General features: G+C 30.8%; 1 protein-coding gene and 1 pseudogene across 1 annotated transcript; both read right to left on the reverse strand.

The window, feature by feature from the left end:
- Window positions 1-6,349: 6,349 nt before the first annotated feature.
- LOC111369437 (fructose-bisphosphate aldolase 6, cytosolic) lies at window positions 6,350-8,758 on the reverse strand. Its single transcript, XM_022990953.1, has 3 exons — window positions 8,595-8,758; window positions 7,587-7,814; window positions 6,350-7,448 (listed from the first exon to the last, which is right to left on the reverse strand). The coding sequence occupies exons 1-3, from the start codon at window positions 8,620-8,622 to the stop codon at window positions 6,631-6,633; spliced, it is 1,074 nt and encodes a 357-aa protein (XP_022846721.1). The 5' UTR covers window positions 8,623-8,758; the 3' UTR covers window positions 6,350-6,630.
- A 2,833-nt stretch (window positions 8,759-11,591) lies between these two features.
- On the reverse strand, window positions 11,592-16,924 carry LOC111369436 (annotated as a pseudogene).
- Window positions 16,925-21,222: the final 4,298 nt, after the last annotated feature.

Consider the following 21,222-nt stretch of genomic DNA (forward strand, 5'->3'; position numbering starts at 1 on the left):
GAATTTGATTTTGTAACAGTCGTGGAAAATATTTTAAACGAAAATCTGTATTTTTAAGTGGAGAGCAAAATGTATTGTTCAATGATTTTAAACCCATAGAGATCTTGACACTTGAAGAGCAAATTCAAACATGTTATTGATATGCTCACCTACGAAGATTTTGAAGGTTACAAGACCTTAATGATCTTGCGAAAAAGTTGGTTGAGACAAAAAAGATGAGGTGTACCCATTAGTTTACAGGCTTGTAACATTATCGTTAATTCTTCCAGTTGCTACTGCTCTAGTAGAGAAGGTATATATTTTCTTCAATAAAAATTGTCAGGAATCGCCTACGTAATCGAATGAGAGATCAATGGTTAAGTGATAGTTTAGTTACATAGATCAAGAACGATGAATTCGACGATATTGATAAGATGTAATTATATGATGTTTTCAAAGTATAAAAACACGTAGGCTACAGTTGTTGCAGTGTACTGACTTATCTTCATTAATGATTTGTTGTTTTAAAAAATTGTATTTTAATCAATACAAAACTTCTGGTCCATCCCTGTTTCTTTGTTTCTTAGGCAGCTTACTTTAGCTTGTGATCCCTTTTCTCACAATTGAAGCACTTTACTTGGAATTTTTTCTTCTTTGAGATCCCCCTTTAGGTCCCAACTTGAACACTTTGTTGTTTGGCTTCTTCTTCGCTTTGGAGATTTGACTATCGTCCACAACTTCTGCCATGGCCTCATTTTGGTAAGCCCTCATTTGTCAAATCATTTGTTGTATGCCTCAATATGAAGTCTAACAATCAAATCTTTAACATTCATCTCCTTTTACTTGTATTTAAGGTAATTCTTGAAATATTTCCATCCAATGGACAACTTCTCAATAATAGCAGCCACTTGAAAAGATTCACTTAGTGACATCCCTTCAACATGGATCTCATGTAAGATCACTTAGAGCCCTTGAACTTGACTGATCACAGTTTTGGAATTGACCATCTGGAAATTTAGGAAGCGGCCTACCACAAATTTTTTGGCGCTACCATCCTTAGTTTTGTAATTCTAATCAAGAAAATTCCAGACCTCCTTTGCTGACTTCTTTACACTATAGACATTGTATAAAGAACTAGTGAGCCCGTTCATGACATAATTCCGACATAAATATTTAGAATATTTCGAAGCATCTATTGCAATGATGAATTGGTTTTCAGTCATATCCTCCTTCAACTTCGAAGAATCTTCAGTTAAGAACTTTGCACGAGAACATATTTTGCTGCCACTTCTTTAAGTTCGGCCAATTGAATTTTCTTAGATTTTTCTCCATGAGTAATAGATGACGATATCTTTGGGGGTGGGGGGTTAACAAAAGTGGGTCCACTGCCATAGCACTAGCTGTGTTCACAACAAGAGTAGACTCATGGGCCACATCATTGTTTACGTCAATAACAATGGTTTCACTTGCCATTTTTCTGAATTACCAAATAAGTTTCGTTAATTTGAGAAATAGGAAATTATGTTATTTTTCAAATAGCTTTAAAAATTATGTTACTTTTAAAATTACAAAAATATGCTAATTTTTCACTTGAAAAATATACTGCTTTTTCCAAAATCATTTGAAAAATATTTATTTTCTCAATATAAAAAATATGCTAATTTTCTAAAAAATATATGTTTATTTTCAAACATGATAAAAATTAAGCCATTTTTTTTTCGATAACCACACTCTACAAACAATTTTCAAATAAGACTAGAGTGGTCTAAGCCTAACCTCAACAACGCTTGCCTTGTTGAGGCTGAAGTTGGCTGAAGTAATTACAAATAGTCCCACTTAAAACCAGTCGCTTTGAAAGAACTTCTCTATATCATAACCTTCAATTTGTAAGATTTTATAAATTTTGTGGTACAATATTATTTTCACAATAATATTTCTTTGAAATCCAGAACCTCCTTCATCCTTTGAATTGAATTAGTTTGAAGATGTTAGGGAAAAAAAATACAAAAAGAAAATTAGAAATACTGTTGAAATTATATAAATAAAATAATGAAAAGAAACATTACAACAGAGTAATAATAAAAATAGAGGAGATGGTTGTTAATGTAGTAGCGATATTAAAAAAAATCAAGACGTGTTGCACACAGTTCCCTTAAAGCAAATTTTCCTCCACTGTGGTATAATAAAATTGATGGCGTCTATTTCTCAAAATACAACGTTGAAAGTAACTCGCTATCATCTCGTCACTACTTTAGATGAACTAATGATGCTCACAACTTTGTCACTTAGCTAGAAATAATTATCTAAACTACTAAGAATAAGATTCTTGAAAACAAAGAGAAAATAGAGAAATTTAGATAGAACTTAGAGAGCTCTCAAAATTTGGTGTGAAGAATAAGAAGAACACCTCCTTATATAGTACTAGGATGAGGGAGGTTTTAATTTTCTTAGATAATTTTGTAATTAACACAAATAATGTTATAATAGCGATAAATGAATTTGTAACAACAAATAAAGTATGAAATTGAATTATTTCAAATACAAATGGTATTAAATAGATTTGAAACCTATGAATTGTTGTTGCAATTTCATACAAATTATTTTTTTATTTTTGAATGTTTTCCAACAAGTACTTAACGATTGGAGAGTTCAGAATTTAGCGATTAGATTCCTAAATTATCTTTGTCATTCAATAAGAGAGAGTTCTTGAAGAAAATGTAGCTTTGAGAGCTAGAATAATTAGAATGACAAAATGATCATGTTAACTAGACTATAATTATTGAATATTTGAATGAGAGTAAGACATTTGATCAGTGGCTCACGGAATTTTAAATAATGTAGTAATAATAATAATAATAATAATAATAATAATAATGCAATTTAAATAATGTAATTCTCAATCTTTTCGTGATTTAAATCGGAATTATTGCAAGCATATTATATTGGAATAATTCTAATATGAGCTTCCCTTTTAATTGTAAATTTTACGAGTTAATAGATGGCTTATAATGATATTGTGATTAGATCAAATTTTTTAAGTGATCAAATGGACCGCTTTACACCTTATGGGCTATATTTAATTTGATGTGATAATTTTATGTATATGAACCGTCGTAATGAGATGGTTAAATAATTTTCTATATAAAGGTTAGGTCCAATCTCCTCTCCATATTGTTTTTTAGCTTGCTCCATTGACAACTAATACTTTGTAAGGAGGGGGAGATCTAACTGCTATTATTAATATCCACGATGTCTTCCTCAAAAATTCGATTTATCAATTTATAATTTTGTGATTTTTGTGTCTTAGCATGATTATCATTAAATTCAATATATTAAGCATCTAACCTATTTAATTCGTAGTTCACATAAAAAGTTTAGGGCTTGTTTGGTTTATATTTCAATTTTCAATTTTGAGTTTTAAATTCATTTTCAGTTCCTGTTTGAAGTTTGTTCTAAGATTTCTTAAAAGCATTTAGCTTGTCATTTGAAAAATTAGATTTCAAAATAGAAAAAACGTTTGGTTTGAACTTTTAAAAAATAATTTTATGACATTTTATTCCATTAAATTTGATAATTCAATAATAATATAACAATTTTATGTTAATATATTATCAAGTAATATAATATTATTTAAAGTTGATGAATCTTGAAATATTTTTTCTCTTTACAACATAAAATAAAAACACAATAAATCGAGTTTAAAATATTGAAAATAAAAATAAAAATTAATAACATGTTTATAAAAAATTATTTTAAATTTTTATTTTTCTAAAACTTTTGATATTTTATGTTTTTGATATTTTTATTTTTTATAAATTTGTTTCTCTAAATTTTTTTTATAATTATATATTTTAAAAATTTTTAAATTTCTATTTTTTTTAAAGAATTTATCAACACTATTCTTTGAATTTTATTTTTTTTACTTGTCAAATTTTTTATTTTTTATTTTTAAAATTTTATTTTAAACACTTATTTTCCCTGTTTTGAGTGTATTCAGAATTTTCACTGAAAACGTTTAAAACTTTAAAAATACGTTTTGAGCTTTATTTTACAAATTTATCCTTATTTTTTAAAATGTCCTTTCAAAAATGCCGAACCAAACACATATTTAGTATATTGTAAAACTGAAAATTGAAAACAACTCGAAAAACAAACCAAACACAGTACTGTTTGCTGCGAATGGAGATGACAAAAAAATTCGTTCAGCCCGATACTCGTGAGGCCCCGTCCCGAATAGGACGGGTAATACCCGCCTAACCGGGTACATAGGATGGGTATAGAGTGAGAGTCATTGCCTCGAAGCGGGTATGGAACATGTACGGAAAACATAGTCCACATTCCATTACTCGCCCGGTTTAATATTAATTTCAAATTTAATTTTTTATTAAACAAAAAGAATAGATTTATCATCATTTTTAAGGAGAACATAAATTGTTTTTAACAAATTGGTAAAAAAATAATGTTATTTACTGACTAAAGACATAAAAATAAAAGCAAAAAATTAAAAAAAAAAAAAAAAAAAAAAAAAAAAAAAAAAAAAAAATAAAAAAAAAAAAAAAAAAAAAAAAAAAAATAAAAAAAAAAAAAAAAAAAAAAAAAAAAATAAAAAAAAAAAAAAAAAAAAAAAAAAAAAAAAAAAAAAAAAAAAAAAAAAGAAAAAAAAAAGAAAAAATAAATGGGGCAAGTCTCTTGCCCCGCTTTAACCGAGTATGGGTATGAGGTACGATAACAAAAGTACCTGACTGGACCGGGATGGGAATGACCGACGCATCCCATACCTGTCTCGTTGTCATCTCTAATTGCAGGACTAGTGAAATAGGACCAACACACTTCACTGACTATACAGTCTGTACTATTAGCTTCGTAATTTTTGGGGTTTTTCTCCTTGTACAGTTCACGAGGGACTGTACAAGGTACAATCCCCTCACATGAAGGGGTCTTTTTATGTGAGAGAATTGTGCATGATATTGTGTTCACAGCACTATCCTAATTTTTATGACGATGAATGAATGAACGGGGACAGGCCCCGAATTATCTTCCTCTATTTGAGGAGCATTTTCTATTATTGAATTTGCATGGCTAGTTCGGTCCAATTTAAGTAGCTCTAAAAAAACTATTCATACCTAATATACACACAAACTGTTCTATACAAAGTGAAACCTTAGTTCCCATTCAATTGTTAAGGGTTGAAATTTAGGGAAACCTATGGTGTACCCTACAAATCTTTTTGTCTGATAAAACCGCATTTTCATTTAAAGTTCACAACCATTTTGAAAATATTGGTTCTTCGACAAATCGTCATGTTCAAATGCTCAAATATCAGCTGAGAAATGTTGCACTATGTTTTTTAGTTGACCAAGTGATTAAATGACTTCGATAACCTAGAGATAATATAAGCTGAGTGCTAGCTTGATGAAGCGTTGCGTAACACAATTTACATTTTGATCGATAATTAATTAAGTTTCAATCAGTGAACAATGGTTGTTACCTTGTTCTTATAAGATCGTAGTATCAGATATTCCGCCAATTCGAGTAAGCAACTTGTTATAATTGCACAATAGAGTTTTGAGCAGTGACACTAGAACATCTTGCAGTACATTAAATTGAAACATGTGTTAAAATTTAAATATTATAGCATGAACATATGAATAATTCTATTTCACGTGACCGTCTTGTAAATTACTCAAGTCATAGACGATATAATTATCACTATTCTAACTTGATATGCTACTAAGGGATGATATTGTCAAATACACTGATATGTTTGGTATTTGAGAGTAAGAGTAACAAACATTTATTTTATTTTTTTCCCTTTTAAAGAAGCCGCGTTAATCATTTTTATTTTTTTATGTTAAATATTTAAGTCCGAAAACACGATAACATCTGTATTGATTCATAGGACCGCTGGAGAAAATGAGAACTTAGAAATAAAAATAATGTATTTATTCACAGGACCACTGGAGAAAATGAGAACTTAGAAATAAAAATAATAATGACTTTGCTACATGTACATCAAACTTTACATAATGACTTTCATAATGCCAACTTTACATAATGAATTTCATAATGCCACGTCAGGCCATCATTTGTCAGTTCAAACTACAATCAACTTTTTCATCCAATCTTTCTCCTCTACATCATTTTATGAAGTCCTTTATGCACATTTTTATGCACATTTTTTATGTACAAATAGCATAATCCTTATGAAGTCCTTTATGCACATTTTTTATGTACAAATAGCATAATCCTAGAGTTATACGATGTAATTGCATAATCTATGGTTTCATATAATTCAATACTGCAATCTCCACTCTTAAACGAGGATAGAAAAGTATCCATATAACGCAAACAATGACAGAGATAGTGCAGAGACGCGTTAAACCTGTATAGCTTCATTAAATGTTACAAAGTTGGATACGATTTAAAGTCATCAGCAACAAATGCAAAAAGCAGCCTTTTAATCAAAAACAAAAATAAACAACTCAAATCTCACAGTGCTGACATTCCTCAAGCTTATTATAACATTTCAAAACAAGTCTTAAAGACAGAAAAAGGGGTAGAAAAAAAAAAAAAAAAAAAGCCTAAAAATTACATATTGCCCGATTGCCCTCCATAATATAGCGGAAAGATTGAGGGATGCAGAAGTTTGGCCTAGTACTTGTAGTCCTTGACGTGAAGGCTCTCAGAGGCGCCCTCACTCAATGCACCACCCTGGTAAGTTCCAAGGGTTGCTTCGGAATTGGCCTTGCACCTTGCAAGGAATGCAGCCTGAGCCTTCCCAATGTTTTCATCCTTTCCAGCCCAAGCCTTGAGGGTGCTCTGCTGCAGAGCACGCCCAAAAGAGAAAGAAAGGGACCATGGCTTCTTGGTCTTCAGTTTGTTCATCGCGTTAAGATTTCGTGTAGCCTCCTCTTCGCTCTGCCCACCAGACAAAAACACCACAGCAGGAACTGCAGCAGGCATTGTGCGTTGAAGGGCACGAACTGTGTGCTCGGCAATGACCTCTGGTGCAACCTTGGCAGAATCAGATCCTGGGGTAACCATATTAGGCTTCAACAAAGTTCCCTCAAGGAGGACGTGATGATCATTAAGTGCCTTGTAGCAAGCAGCAAGAACACGTTCAGTCACGTCAGCACACTTGTTGATATCATGGGAACCATCAACAAGGATCTCGGGCTCAACAATAGGTACAAGACCATTCTCCTGGCAGATGATGGCATAACGGGCTAGGCCATTGGCATTTTCATTGATTGCAAGCTGTGATGGCTCAGTAGGACCAATCTTGAGAACAGCCCTCCATTTAGCAAACCTAGCACCAGCTGCATAGTACTGCTGGCAGCGTTGAGCAAGGCCATCGAGACCTTGGGTGGTGGTCTCACCATTGGTACCAGCTAGCTCCACTGTACCCTTGTCGACCTTAATCCCTGGGAGGACTCCAGCCTCCTTCATGACATCAACAAATGGCTTTCCTGCAAACTCAAAATAACAAAGTTCTGTTAGTTTCTTCAATCATTTTCAATTAATTAGTAATAATTACTCGTCTTTTAATGAATCCTGAACCACAACAGACCGACCATATATACTATGATCCTCTACAAACTATATACCTGTTGCAGTCTTCTGATATAGTGTTTCCTCAAAGAGGATAACACCACTGAGGTATTGAAGAGCACCAGGAGTGGTGAAAAGAAGCTCACGTAGAGCCCTCCTGTTTGTCTCAACATTCTCGACATTGATGCTAGCTAGACGCTTGCCAATTGTGCCAGTCGACTCATCAGCAGCAAGGATACCCTTTCCAGGGGTCCCAATGTATGCAGCATTGGCAATGAGCTCATCTATGAAAAGGAATAAATTACTAAGATACAGGAGAAATATGCACAAACAATCAAAGAAACACAATACCATTTCTAGTATAACTCCTAATATAACTAGATCTAACATATATATACAGAATAAAATCCACAATTTCCTCAAATTAAAAGTTGACCTTGTCAATGTAACACAAATTATCTTGAACAATTTCACCAATCTCATGATGCCATACCCAGAAATAGTAAGAAACATTTTTTTTTTTTTAAGTTACAGTTATCTAAATCATATTGTTCAACAATTAATATATAAAAAAAAAAAAAAAAAAACCCATATTTTTAGAGCAACTGAAAATTTGATCGTAAGGATTATTTCATTAGTAAAAAATTAATGGAGGCTACAAAAGATCCAGGCCCCAAGGCACACCTAGGAAAACTTGTACCCTCAAAATGTCCATATAACTAATGCTTAAGCTGCAGTAAAATCCAATTCAACAGTAAAAATCAATGAAAAATATCATGCCAAAAACTGTTCTTGAGCAGATCAGATAAAATAAAATAAAATCTCAGGCCAACGCACTCAAATTCAAACTTTAGACAAATTGAAAGAAATGGTGTTCCAAAAATTCACAAATAAAACCAAAAAAGTTGCAGATCTGAAAAATAACAAACAAAAGGAAACAACTAGGTTACCCGGATCTAATGAAAAATACAATCATTTCAAGGCAGAAAATAGATAAATAAATAAAATCAAACTACACTAGTATAGGAAAATTCAAGACAATAAATAGGCGAAAAACAATTTACCGGCGTACTTTCCCTTATAGCAAGACATGGTTACAGAGGAAGAAATTGAAGAAACAAATAGTGTTTATCGAGAGAGAAATATAGAGGCCGAAGCAGAGTTTGGTGGAGTGAGTGATGATTGCTGTTAGGGTTTTAATTATAGTGCGTGGGGCTACAAAGTTACCATCGATATTATCGCTAAATCAAATCTGGACCCTCCTAAAGGAAAAACTCGTTCTGTGATTTGACTATTTTGTCCTTATAAAATCCATTCTCTTGCATTAAACGCCCTCAACCTTTGATGAATAGCACTTTGATCCCTAACCTTCATACTGGGGCTTTTTATGTCCCCTTTTTGGTAATATTTTGGTGAGTTTAAACTACACGTGAATTTATTTTGTTCTTTTTTTTTTTTTAACCATTTCTCATGTTTTAGTTAAATTTTTTGTTCATATAATGATCACGGTAAAAATATTTTTTTAATAAAATTTCAAATTATAATCAAAAGATAGGATAAAAGTGGTAAAATATATTTTAATAATTGTTATGCATTTCACATTATTTGTTGTTGAGGAAAATATCTATGGTGAGGGAGAAAACAAATTTGATAAAATACATGTATGTAATGACATCATTTTTCAAAATGTTCATGCTGAAAAAATGGATTTTTGTCTTATCAGAGTTCTCATCCAATTAATTACTTATTAAATGGTATGAACTTTTGATATATCATCCGTGAATTTGGCAAGCAACTACCCAATCAAGAATAATATTTGCCGTGAAATTGGGATCTGACGCATGACATCTTTATTCTTGATCAAGAATAAAGATGTCATGCATCAGATCCCAATTTCACGGCAAATATTTTTCGATGGCTCCAATATGAAAGGTGGCACTAGAGTAAATCTATTTTTTTTCCCTCTCTCGGTGAATGTTGGTCCATCCATTAAGGACGAGAGCTGCCAAAACAAATAGGTGGCTACGTAAATATCCATTTTAGAATTGTTAACCAAACTATCAAATGCTTCAAAGATGAGGGACCTATGTTGCTATTTTGTTCATCATCCGCAATATTAAGGTTATACATGTAATTAATGTTAAGCTAAGGGGTATATTCCTTGGATTCCACGAAAACCACATATTGACATTTGGTGGGTGGGAAGTGTCAGTCAAAACAAGGGAAAAAAATGGCCCACAGCACAAGGCGGTTGTATAGGGTGGAGCAACCTTTTTGCTGGAGAAAGTGGAAAAATGAAAACCAACTGCGACACCTAAAACGGCGGCGGGTTCCGTAGGTGGTATTGGCCTGCTGTATTAGTTCCTTCTCCTGCACGTATTAGTAGCGTGGTTTCGCTTCGAATAATGCTATTTGTTGATAACCATTCGCAATACAGGTTTATTAAGCTTCCGTTTGGTTTGTTAAAAATCATATAATAAAGTTGATAAGAAATATGATTGAAAAATTAATAAAAATTATAAAATCTATAAATTATGAAGTTAAAATTAATTATTATTTTCAAATAATGTGTTTTGCATGAAAATTTTGAGCAACAAGAACTAGACCACACGGGACCTAATACATGACCAAGGGACGGCACAATATAAGTCCCTATTTGGCAATTATTATTTAGATAAAATGAAATTTTGAATAGTGATTTTTTGGAAAATGTATGATTAAAAAATAAGAAAATTTTTTGAATTTAAGTGTAAAATATTTAATTTTGTGAATGTGTTGTTGAAAATGAATATGTAAAATAAATTGAAATAATGATTATCAAACTGGAAAATGAATAAACATAAAAGTCAATTTTTATGCACTATAATGGTTGTTACTCGTTATCTTCCACACCCTTCATTGTTACTCAACTTTTATTTTATATATACAAAATTTATATCATAGGTTCAATAGTTAATAGAATAATATTCTAGTCCCCATTTGAATCTCATTCTTTGGCCACAAAAATAAAAAATATGACCATTATTCATTACATCAATTCACCATATTTAACTTTCTATTTCTTGTATGAGTCACGTAACAATTATATTTTTCATTCTCATTTTTAAATCTATGTGAATCAAACGGGCTCTAATGTATTTCCTATCTATGTAAGCAAGAACTAGATGCTATTAGTATGCCTAAAACCTTCTCAAAAAATAGAAGGTCGTTTAATTAACAAAACCTACATCCATCGGGAATTAGAAAAGTACATATACTGCAGTGAAAGAAGCATCACAACCCCTCTTGTGGTAACAATACATTAAGGTCCCGTTTGGTACCCATTTTTTTTCAAAATGTATTTTTCTCTCTCTTCTTTTCAACTACACATTCTTTATTAAAATAATATTACACGTAAATCAGAAACATTTTCTTATTTTTCAACCACATGTTCCCATCAATTTACTATTCAAAAATGCATTTTTACATAAAAATATCTCTCAGACACCCTATAATACTTGTGCCATTTATTCAAAATAAAGAACATGAATCCAGTTAGTGGTTGTAATCAGGTGTGAGAAGAATCTAACTTGTGAAATTGGAATTGTCACCAAATTGCAAGTCACGGGTTACTGCAGAATTAATCTCCATATATATGAAAGGTGACTAAATTGCTTCTCAAATAACTGAAAGAAGAATTAACTTGTAATATCAAATTTACAAGAAAGATCCGATTGAGAAAGGAATTTATAATTGGACTTAAGCAATTTTGTCATTTATATAGAAGCAGGAAGATTACAAGGAGATTCATTAAACTACAAAGTGAAATGATCAATCCTATAATGAGATTTCGTCATCTGTTATGTAACAAAGAAGAATGTTTCTATTTTCTCTATCAGTTAAACAAGTTGAAATAAAATATAAAGCATGGATGATTGTACACTAATTAACCTGCTTGGCTAAGGCACCCAAATTATATCATCAAGAGGACATGTTCACATTTTTTTTTGCTAATTATTTGAAGATCTGTATGTTTTTGCCGTTAGTTTATCTTTTTAAAACATGTATACCCATTAAGTGCATAAATAATCATTCTCAAAGTGTTTGCAATATAAATTCATTTATTTAATATACTCAAACACACAGAAAGAGTCAAAGTCTCACAGCGGCTCATTACTACACTTCAAACTATAGAAAAGCAGGTAGAGAATTGAAAAACCAGCTTAAAAACAGCATATTGCCGATTACCACCACCCTGGTGAGCTCCACGGGCTGCTTCAGAATTGGCCTTGCACCTTGCGAGGAATGCAGCCTGAGCCTTCCCAATGTTTTCGTCCTTTCCAGCCCAAGCCTTGAGGGTGCTCTGCTGCAGAACACACCCAAAAGAGAAAGAAAGGGACCATGGCTTCTTGGTCTTCAGTTTGCTCATCACGTCAAGAATAAGTGTAGCCTCCTCTTCGCTCTGCCCACCAGTCAAAAACACCACAGAAGGAACTGCAACAGGCATTGTGCGTTGCAGGGCACGTACTGTGTACTAAGCAACGATCTCTGGTGCAACCTTGGCAGCATCAGATCCTGGGTCACCATATTAAGGCTCAACAAAGTTCCCTCAAGGAGGACGTGATGGTCGCTGAGTGCCTTGTAGCAAGCAGTAAGAACACGTTCAGTCACCTCAGCACACTTGTTGATGTCATGGGAACCATCAACAAGGATCTCGGGCTCAACAATAGGTACAAGACCGTTCTCCTGGCAGATGATGGCATAACGGGCTAGGCCATTGGCATTTTCATTGATTGCAAGCTGTGATGGCTCATTAGGACCAATCTTGAGAACAGCCCTCCATTTAGTGAACCTAGCACCATCTGCATAGTACTGCTGGCAGCGTTTAGCAAGGCCATCGAGACCTTGAGTAGTGGTCTCACCATTGGTGCCGGCTAGCACCACTGTCCCACTGTCGATCTTAATCCCTGGGAGGACTCCAAACTCCTCCATGACATCAACAAAGGGCCTTCCTGCACTCAAAATAACAAAGTTCTATTAGCTTCTTCAATCATTTTCAATTAATTAGTTATAATTACTCGTCTTTCAATGAATCCTGAACCATAATAGAACTGAGTACATAACCTGCTGCAGTCTTCTGATATAGTGTTTCCTCAAAGAGGATAACACCACTGAGGTATTGAAGAGCACCAGGAGTGGTCAAAAGAAGCTCACGTAGAGCCCTCCTGTTTGTCTCAACATTCTCAACATTGATGCTAGCTAGATACTTGCCAATTGTGCCAGTCGACTCATCAGCAGCAAGGATACCCTTTCCGGGGGTCCTAATGTATGCAGCATTGGCAATGAGCTCATCTATGAAAAGGAATAAATTACTAAGATACAGGCAGGGCGGCCCACAAATTTTAGGTGCCCTGTGCGACATTTCAAAATGGTGCCTCTTTCGTGTAATAAAAAATATATTATAAAAAAATAATTCAATAACATCATTTCAACCAAAAATATGACATTTAAAAATTTGTTTATTTTTTTTACATATTGTTAATAAAATAATAAAACTAAAGCTCAAAAGCATTCTCCGAACTTCATCAAAATTTATGTCATCAATAGAGAATCATCCAAACTACTAACCTCTTGGTACAATTTCATATGAGCAAACTTTGAAATCAAAAATAGCCAAGTACCACATATAAATCTTGAAATACAACAAATCATGTAAAAATATTTGTTCTCGCATTTTTGCATTTTTAGAAATGAACTCACTAATTAAACTTTCTAATCAATATGTTTTAGCAAATCCATTTTAATAAATATCAAAACTAACGCATTCAATCATAGTTATAAAATGGTTGACACAAATTAGATTTTAATAGCTTTAGTTTCGAATAACATTTTTTGACAAATGCAACAATAACAATAATTATCAATAGTATTATATGAGCAATAAATATATTAAAAAAGCAATCTAATCTTCTCAAATAAGTCAATATATCAAAAGCTATTTTTGTTTCTTTTGGTAAAAAAAATTCACAAAAATTGAATTTAATCAACTATCAGTTATTACCCAACAAAAACTAACCATTCTAGAACCAAAATAATAATAATTATTATCATCATCATGAAATAGCAATTCACAAGTGGACTCGTTCTTGTGACATGATTGATCGCAAATAAGATTTTAATAGCTTTAATTTTGAAAAATAATTTTTGACAAATGCAACAACAATAATAATTGTCAATAGTATTCTATAAGCAATAAAAATATTCGAAAAGCAATCCAATCTTCTTAAATAAGTCAATAAATCAAAAGTTATTTTGTTTCTTTTAGTAAAAAAATTTGTAAAAATTGAATGTGATTAACTATCAGTTATCATCCAATAAAAACTTACCCTTCAAAATAAATAAAAAATCATAAATAGCAATTCACAAGTGGACAACGGGATCCAACAAATAGATTGTACTATTATAGAATAAGTAATAAAGATTGACAATAAAGTTTCCTCTCTATCTTATTTGACTATTTTTCGTGGGTTAAAGGATGAAAATGAGAGAACTGATAAAAAGGGATTTAGTATTAGCTTTTCACTCTCCATTTTAATCATTTGAATTTTGGGCTACTTATTTTCTTTTTAGGTTGGTAATTGATTAATGAAGCTAATTAGACATTTGATATTGTGACTAGTAAAATAGATAGTTTATAATATTTTTGAAAGCAAGATAGTTTAGAATTATAATTTTTTTTTTCAATATATGTTAAATTAAACATTTATTTTCAATGATCTATTAAATTAAACAAATATTAACATAAAATAAAATTTTTTTACTCTTTCTTCGTAAATATTGTGCCTTTAACTTAATATAATAATAACAATTTTAAATCTTAAAATTAATAAAATAATATGTACCATTATAAATATGTACTTCTACATATATATAGACTTATAAAAATAAAATAAAAAAATGGTGCCCCTACAATGTTCAGGCCCTATGAGGTCGCTCAACTCGCACGCCCTCAGAGCCGCCTCTGGATATAGGAGAACAATCAAAGAAACACATCATATATTCACCCAAAAATTAGCTGTACCATCTAGTAAATAAACAAAGCAGTAATTATTATGCAGGCATTCAGATTTATTGAAGACAGGCTATGTTTGATCTACTACAAACAAATCTAAAAAACTATATATCTGTTTTTTTTTTTTTTTTTTAATCCCACGTAAATATCCGATACCATTTCTAGTATAACTCTATTATAACTAGATCTAACATATATAAACAGAATAAAATCCATAATTCCTCCTCAAATTTAAAGGTAGGCCTAGAGAGTGTAACACAAATTATCTTGAACAATTTCACCAATTTCATGATGCTATACGCAGAAATAGCAAGAAATCAATTTTTTTTTAGAGCAACTGGAGATTTGATCATAATCATAGTAAAAAATTAATGAAGGCCACAACAGATCCAGGCCCCAAGGCACACCTAGGAAAACTTGAAACCTCAAAATGTCCATATCAATAATGCTTAAGCTGCAGTAAAATCCAATTAAACAGTAAAAATCAGTGAAAAATGTCACGCCAAAAACTGTTCTTGAACAGATCAGAGAAAATAAAATCTCCAGCCAACACACTCAAAATTCAAACTTTAGACAAAATTGAAAGAAATAGTGTTCTAAAAATTCATAAATAAAACCAAAAAAATCTCCAGATCTGAAAAATAACAAACAAAAGGAAACAACTAGGTTAGATAAATAGATCAAGGCAGAAAATAGATAAATAAATAAAATCAAACTACACTAGTATAGGAAAATTCAAGACAATAAATAAAAATACAATCATTTCGAGGCAGAAAATAGACAAATAAATAAAATCAAACTACACCAGTGTAGGAAAATTCAAGACAATCATTTCGAGGCAGAAAATAGATAAATAAATAAAATCAAACGACACCAGTGTAGGAAAATTCAAGACAATAAGTAAAAATACAATCATTTCGAGGCAGAAAATAGATAAATAAATAAAATCAAACTACACCAGTGTAGGAAAATTCAAGACGATAAATAAAAATACAATTATTTCGAAACAGAAAATAGATAAATAAATAAAATCAAACTACAAAAGTATAGGAAAATTCAAGACGATAAATAAAAATAAAATCATGTCAAGGCAGAAAATAGATAAATAAATAAAATCAAACTACACCAGTGTAGGAAAATTCAAGACGATAAATAAAAATACAATCATTTCGAAACAGAAAATAGATAAATAAATAAAATCAAAATACAAAAGTATAGGAAAATGCAAGACGATAAATAAAAATACAATCATTTCAAGGCAGAAAATAGATAAATAAATAAAATCAAACTACACCAGTATAGGAAAATTCAAGACAAAAATACAAATAAAATCAAACTACACCAGTATAGGAAAATTCAAGACAAAAATACAATCATTTCGAGGCAGAAAATAGATAAATAAATAAAATCAAGCTACGCTAGCATCGGAAAATTCAAGACCATAAATAAAAATACAATTATTTCGAGTCAGAAAATAGATAAATAAATAAAATCAAACTACACTAATATAGGAAAATTCAAGACAATAAATAAAAATACAATCATTTCGAGGCAGAAAATAGATAAATAAATAAAATCAAACTACACCAGTGTAGGAAAATTTAAGACGATAAATAAAAATATAATCATTTCGAAACAGAAAATAGATAAATAAATAAAATCAAACTACAAAAGTATAGGAAAATTCAAGACGATAAATAAAAATAAAATCATGTCAAGGCAGAAAATAGATAAATAAATAAAATCAAACTACACCAGTGTAGGAAAATTCAAGACGATAAATAAAAATACAATCATTTCGAAACAGAAAATAGATAAATCAATAAAATCAAAATACAAAAGTATAGGAAAATTCAAGACGATAAATAAAAATACAATCATTTCAAGGCAGAAAATAGATAAATAAATAAAATCAAACTACACCAGTATAGGAAAATTCAAGACAAAAATACAAATAAAATCAAACTACACCAGTATAGGAAAATTCCAGACAAAAATACAATCATTTCGAGGCAGAAAATAGATAAATAAATAAAATCAAGCTACGCTAGCATCGGAAAATTCAAGACCATAAATAAAAATACAATTATTTCGAGTCAGAAAATAGATAAATAAATAAAATCAAACTACACTAATATAGGAAAATTCAAGACAATAAATAAAAATACAATCATTTCGAGGCAGAAAATAGATAAATATATAAAATCAAACTACACTAGTCCAGGAAAATGCAAGACTAATAGGTGAAAAACAATTTACCGGCGTAATTTCCCTTGTAGCAAGACATGGTTACAGTGGAAGAAATTGAAGAAACAAATAGTATTTATTGAGAGAGGAATAAAACAGAAACAGAGTTCGGTGGAGTGATTGAAAAATGGGGTTTGTAGGTTTTTATAGAGGAACTTTTCCCATGCTAGCAGAAAATTTTTTCACATGAAACCTACAGAAATCTCTCGATGAAGTGGATGTCAATGAATAAAATAATGCAAAAACCCCACAGACTCATTGCTGTGTCGATTCTGTATATGTTTTGTGTGTATATTTTTTGCATTTTATCGCCTAATCTGGACCCTTCTCCACAGTGATTTGACTATTTTGTCCTTATAAAATTCACAAACCTTTGATGAATCCTTCATTGTGGGGCTTTTATGTCCCCTTATTTGGTAATATTTTGGTGAATTTCTTTTGTCCTTTTACTATTATTTATTATTTTTTTTCATTTTCCGTGTTTAGGGTTTTGGGTCATTTTCCCTTTTTTATTTAAAATTTTTATTTATATAGTTCTTGTTTGACCCCCATTAAATTAAATTTTATTTTTCTCTCTCATATTTTTAATCACACAATCTTCCATAAAATAATATTACACGTAGAAAATTTTTCTTCCTTTTCAACCACTCATTCTTTAAAAAAATATTTTCCACCCATTTTAATTTGATAAAATGAGAGCCAAACGGGAATGATCACGGTAAAAATATATTTTAAATAAAATTTCAAAGTTTAATCAGAGATAGGATAGAAGTGGTAAAATATTTTAATAATTTTTATGTATTTCATATTATTTGTTGCTAAGGCAAATATATATGGTGAGGGAGAGAATTGATTTGATCAAACACATGTAATGACATCATTTTTCAAATTGTTCAGACTGAGAAAATGGATTTTTGCCTTGACAAAGTTCTCACCCAATTATTTACTTATTTAAGGGAATGAACTTTTGATAAATCATGACTTTGGGAAGCAATTGCCCAATCCGGAATAAAGATATCATGTATCAAACCCCAATTTCATGACAAATGTTTTTCGATGGCTCCAATATGCGAGGCACTAGAGTAAATCTAATTTTTTTTCTTCTCTCGGTGAATGCTGGTCTATCCATTAAGGACCTGAGAACTACCAAGACAAACAGGCGGTTACGTAAATATCTATTTTAGAATTGTTAACCAAACTATCAAATGCTTCAAAGATTAGGGACCTATGTTGCTATTTTTTTTCCACATCCGCAATAGAAAGGTTATACATTTTTAATGTTAAGCAAAGAGGAATATTCGTTGGATTCCACCAAAACCACGGATTGACATCATTAGTTGCGCGGCTTCCAATCGACTAATGGTATTTGTTGCAGTCAAGGTTTATTAAGCTCTTGTTTCATTTTGTTAAAATATTTTTAGTTGATTTTAATAAAGTTGTTAAGAAATATGATAGAAAATTAATAAAAAAATATGAAACATATAAAATATAGAGTTAAAATTAATTATTATTTTCAAATCATGTATTGCGCATGAAAATTTTGAGCAGCAAGAACTAGACCACGTGAGGACCTAACCTAATACATAACCAAGAGACGGCACACCCCTGTTTGACAATCATTATTTGGGTAAAATGAAATTTCGATTAGTGATTTTTTGAAAAATATGTAGTTAAAAGTAGAAAAAATTTGGATTTAAGTACTAAATATTTTATTGTGTAAATATGTGATTGAAAATTAATACATAGAAAAAAAATTTTAAATAACGATCCTCAAACTGGGTAAATGAATAAACATAAAAAGTTAATTTTCATGCACTGTGATTGGTTGTTACTGGTCAACTTCCACACCATTCAATTGGTACTCAACTTTTGTTTTATATTTACACAATTTTTTATACAATGATCATTGTATAAGAAGAATGTGGTTGTCTTGTGGTAAAAATGTATTTTTAATAAAATTTCAAAGTTTAATCAAAAGATGGGATAAAAGTGATCAAATATATTTTAATAATTTTTATGTATTTCACATTAATTGTTGTTGAGGAAAATTTCTATGGTAAGGAAGAGATCAGATTTAGTCAAACACATGTAATGACATCATTTTTCAAAATGTTCAGACTAAAAAAAGGGATTTTTAACTTGTTAGAGTTCTCATCCAATTATTTACTTATTATTAACTTTTGATAAATCATTTATGACTTTGTGCAGCAATTGCCCACTCCTTAATAAAGATGTCATGCTTTCAGACCCCAATTTCATGGCAAATGTTTTTCGATGGCTCCAATATGCAAGATGGCACTAGAGTAAATCTCATCTTTTTTCCTCTCTGGGTGAATGTTGGTCTATCCATTAAGGACCTGAGAACTAACAAGACAAATAGGTGGTTACATAAATATCCATTTTAGAATTGTTAACCAAGCAATCAAATGCTTCAAAGATTAGGGACCTATGTTGCTATTTTTCTTCTCATCCGCTAAATAAAAGGTTATACATGTCATTAATGTTAAGCTAAGGAAGGCCTTAGGGGAATATTCCTTGGTGTACACCAAAACCACATGGTTTCCCGTCAACTAATGCTATTTGTTGATAACCATTTTCACACCATGTTTCAATCCAGCTGTATTATGCTCTTGTTTCATTTTGGTAAAAATCATATTTTTAGTTGATTTTAATAAAATTGATAAGAAATATGATAGAAAATTAATAAAAATTATGAAATATATAAAATATGTAGTTTAAATTATTTTCAAATCATGTATTTCGCATGAAAATTTTGAGCATCAAGAACTAGATCATGCGAGGACCTAATACATAACCAAGAGACGGCACAATATAAGCCCCTGTTTGGCAATATTATCTGAGTAAAATGAAATTTTGAATAGTGATTTTTGAAAAATGTGTAATTAAAAGTAGAAAAAAATTTGGATTTAAGTATTAAATATTTTATTGTGTAAATGTGTGCTTGAAAATTAGTACATAAAAAAATTAAAATAATGACGTCCAACTGGGTAAATGAATAACATAAAAAGTTAATTTTTATGCACTATGATTAGTTGTTACTGGTCAACTTCCACACCATTCAATTGGTACTCAACTTTTGTTTTATATTAAGGGAGTTTGTTTCCCATTTTGGTAAAAATAAGAATGAAAAATATAGTCGTTATGGATCCCACACAAAAGATAGAAATTCAAATTTGGTAACTTGATGTAATGAATAACGATCATATTTTTCATTTTAATGAAAAAAGAATGGAAAACAAATGGGGGCTTACAAAATTTTTCATAGGTTCAATATTTAATAGAATAATCTTCTAATATCAATTCATGTCGTCATGATTTTCTTTTCGTTTCATTTTTTCTTTTCCTCTCTTTTGTGGTTATAAGTGTTAAAATAAGCGATCAAATATTTTTCTTAATCTTGGCACTGTTTTTGAGAATTGATTTTATGACCGTTAAGAGAAAAGTGGGAGGCTACCTGTAAAAGAAGAAGTCAAATTTTATGGTTGAAATAGTAAAATAATGATAAAAAAAAATCAATTTTTTGAGTTGAAAAATCACTCCCAAACACCCCTTTGTTAATAATAGTATATTCCAAAAGGAATAGACTTTTTCTCTCACAGAACTATTATCACGTAGAAACAGATGACAATTATCGGAAAAATAAGATTAGTCAAAACTAAATGCCTTCTGGAAACTGGAAGTCTGAAAAATCAGATTAGTTAGGAATAAATAAATGCCTAATGGCGATGTATATGACGAGGACAGAATAACAATTATCCAGAAATCAGGAATCTAGTAATAAATAAATGCTTAATTGCGTTGGAAATGGCATGGAAAGAGAGAGTAGTTCTCTCGAAAATCAGACTAGTTAAAATAAATGCCAACTTTTGTGTAAACATCTTTGTTATCTTCACGATTAGCATTATAAAAGACGTTTAAAAGTGTAGAGAAACACCAATTCACATTCACAGCAAAGAAGCTCTATGGGAAGTTCATCAATGGCTTCAACTTCGATTGGAAGGCATCTTTGCCCTTATACTTTAGTAAAACTAAATTTGTCATAAGCATACTAGTTTCATCTTATGCCTTTTGCAAAGTGTTTTTCAATTTCATTAAAAGATTCTTTATCAAAGTGGCGGATCTAGCACCTAACGAACCCCTGCGACCGCTCGTATTGGATCTATCGAGAGCCCTTTTTTTTTAAAATAGATAAATGTTTAGGATATATTAGTAGTAATTCTTTTCGTTTTCAATCATTCCTTCTAGCCAGGTTGGTTAGTGTGTGCACTTTTTTCTTGGATGTTCTGGGTTTGAAACTTCTATCAACCAATTTATTATATAACATTTGTAGTTGTCAAATTTTTACCAAAAATTATTGTAATATGGAAATCACG

Source organism: Olea europaea, chromosome 20, assembly GCF_002742605.1.
Source record: "Olea europaea var. sylvestris chromosome 20, O_europaea_v1, whole genome shotgun sequence".
NCBI lineage: Eukaryota > Viridiplantae > Streptophyta > Magnoliopsida > Lamiales > Oleaceae > Olea > Olea europaea.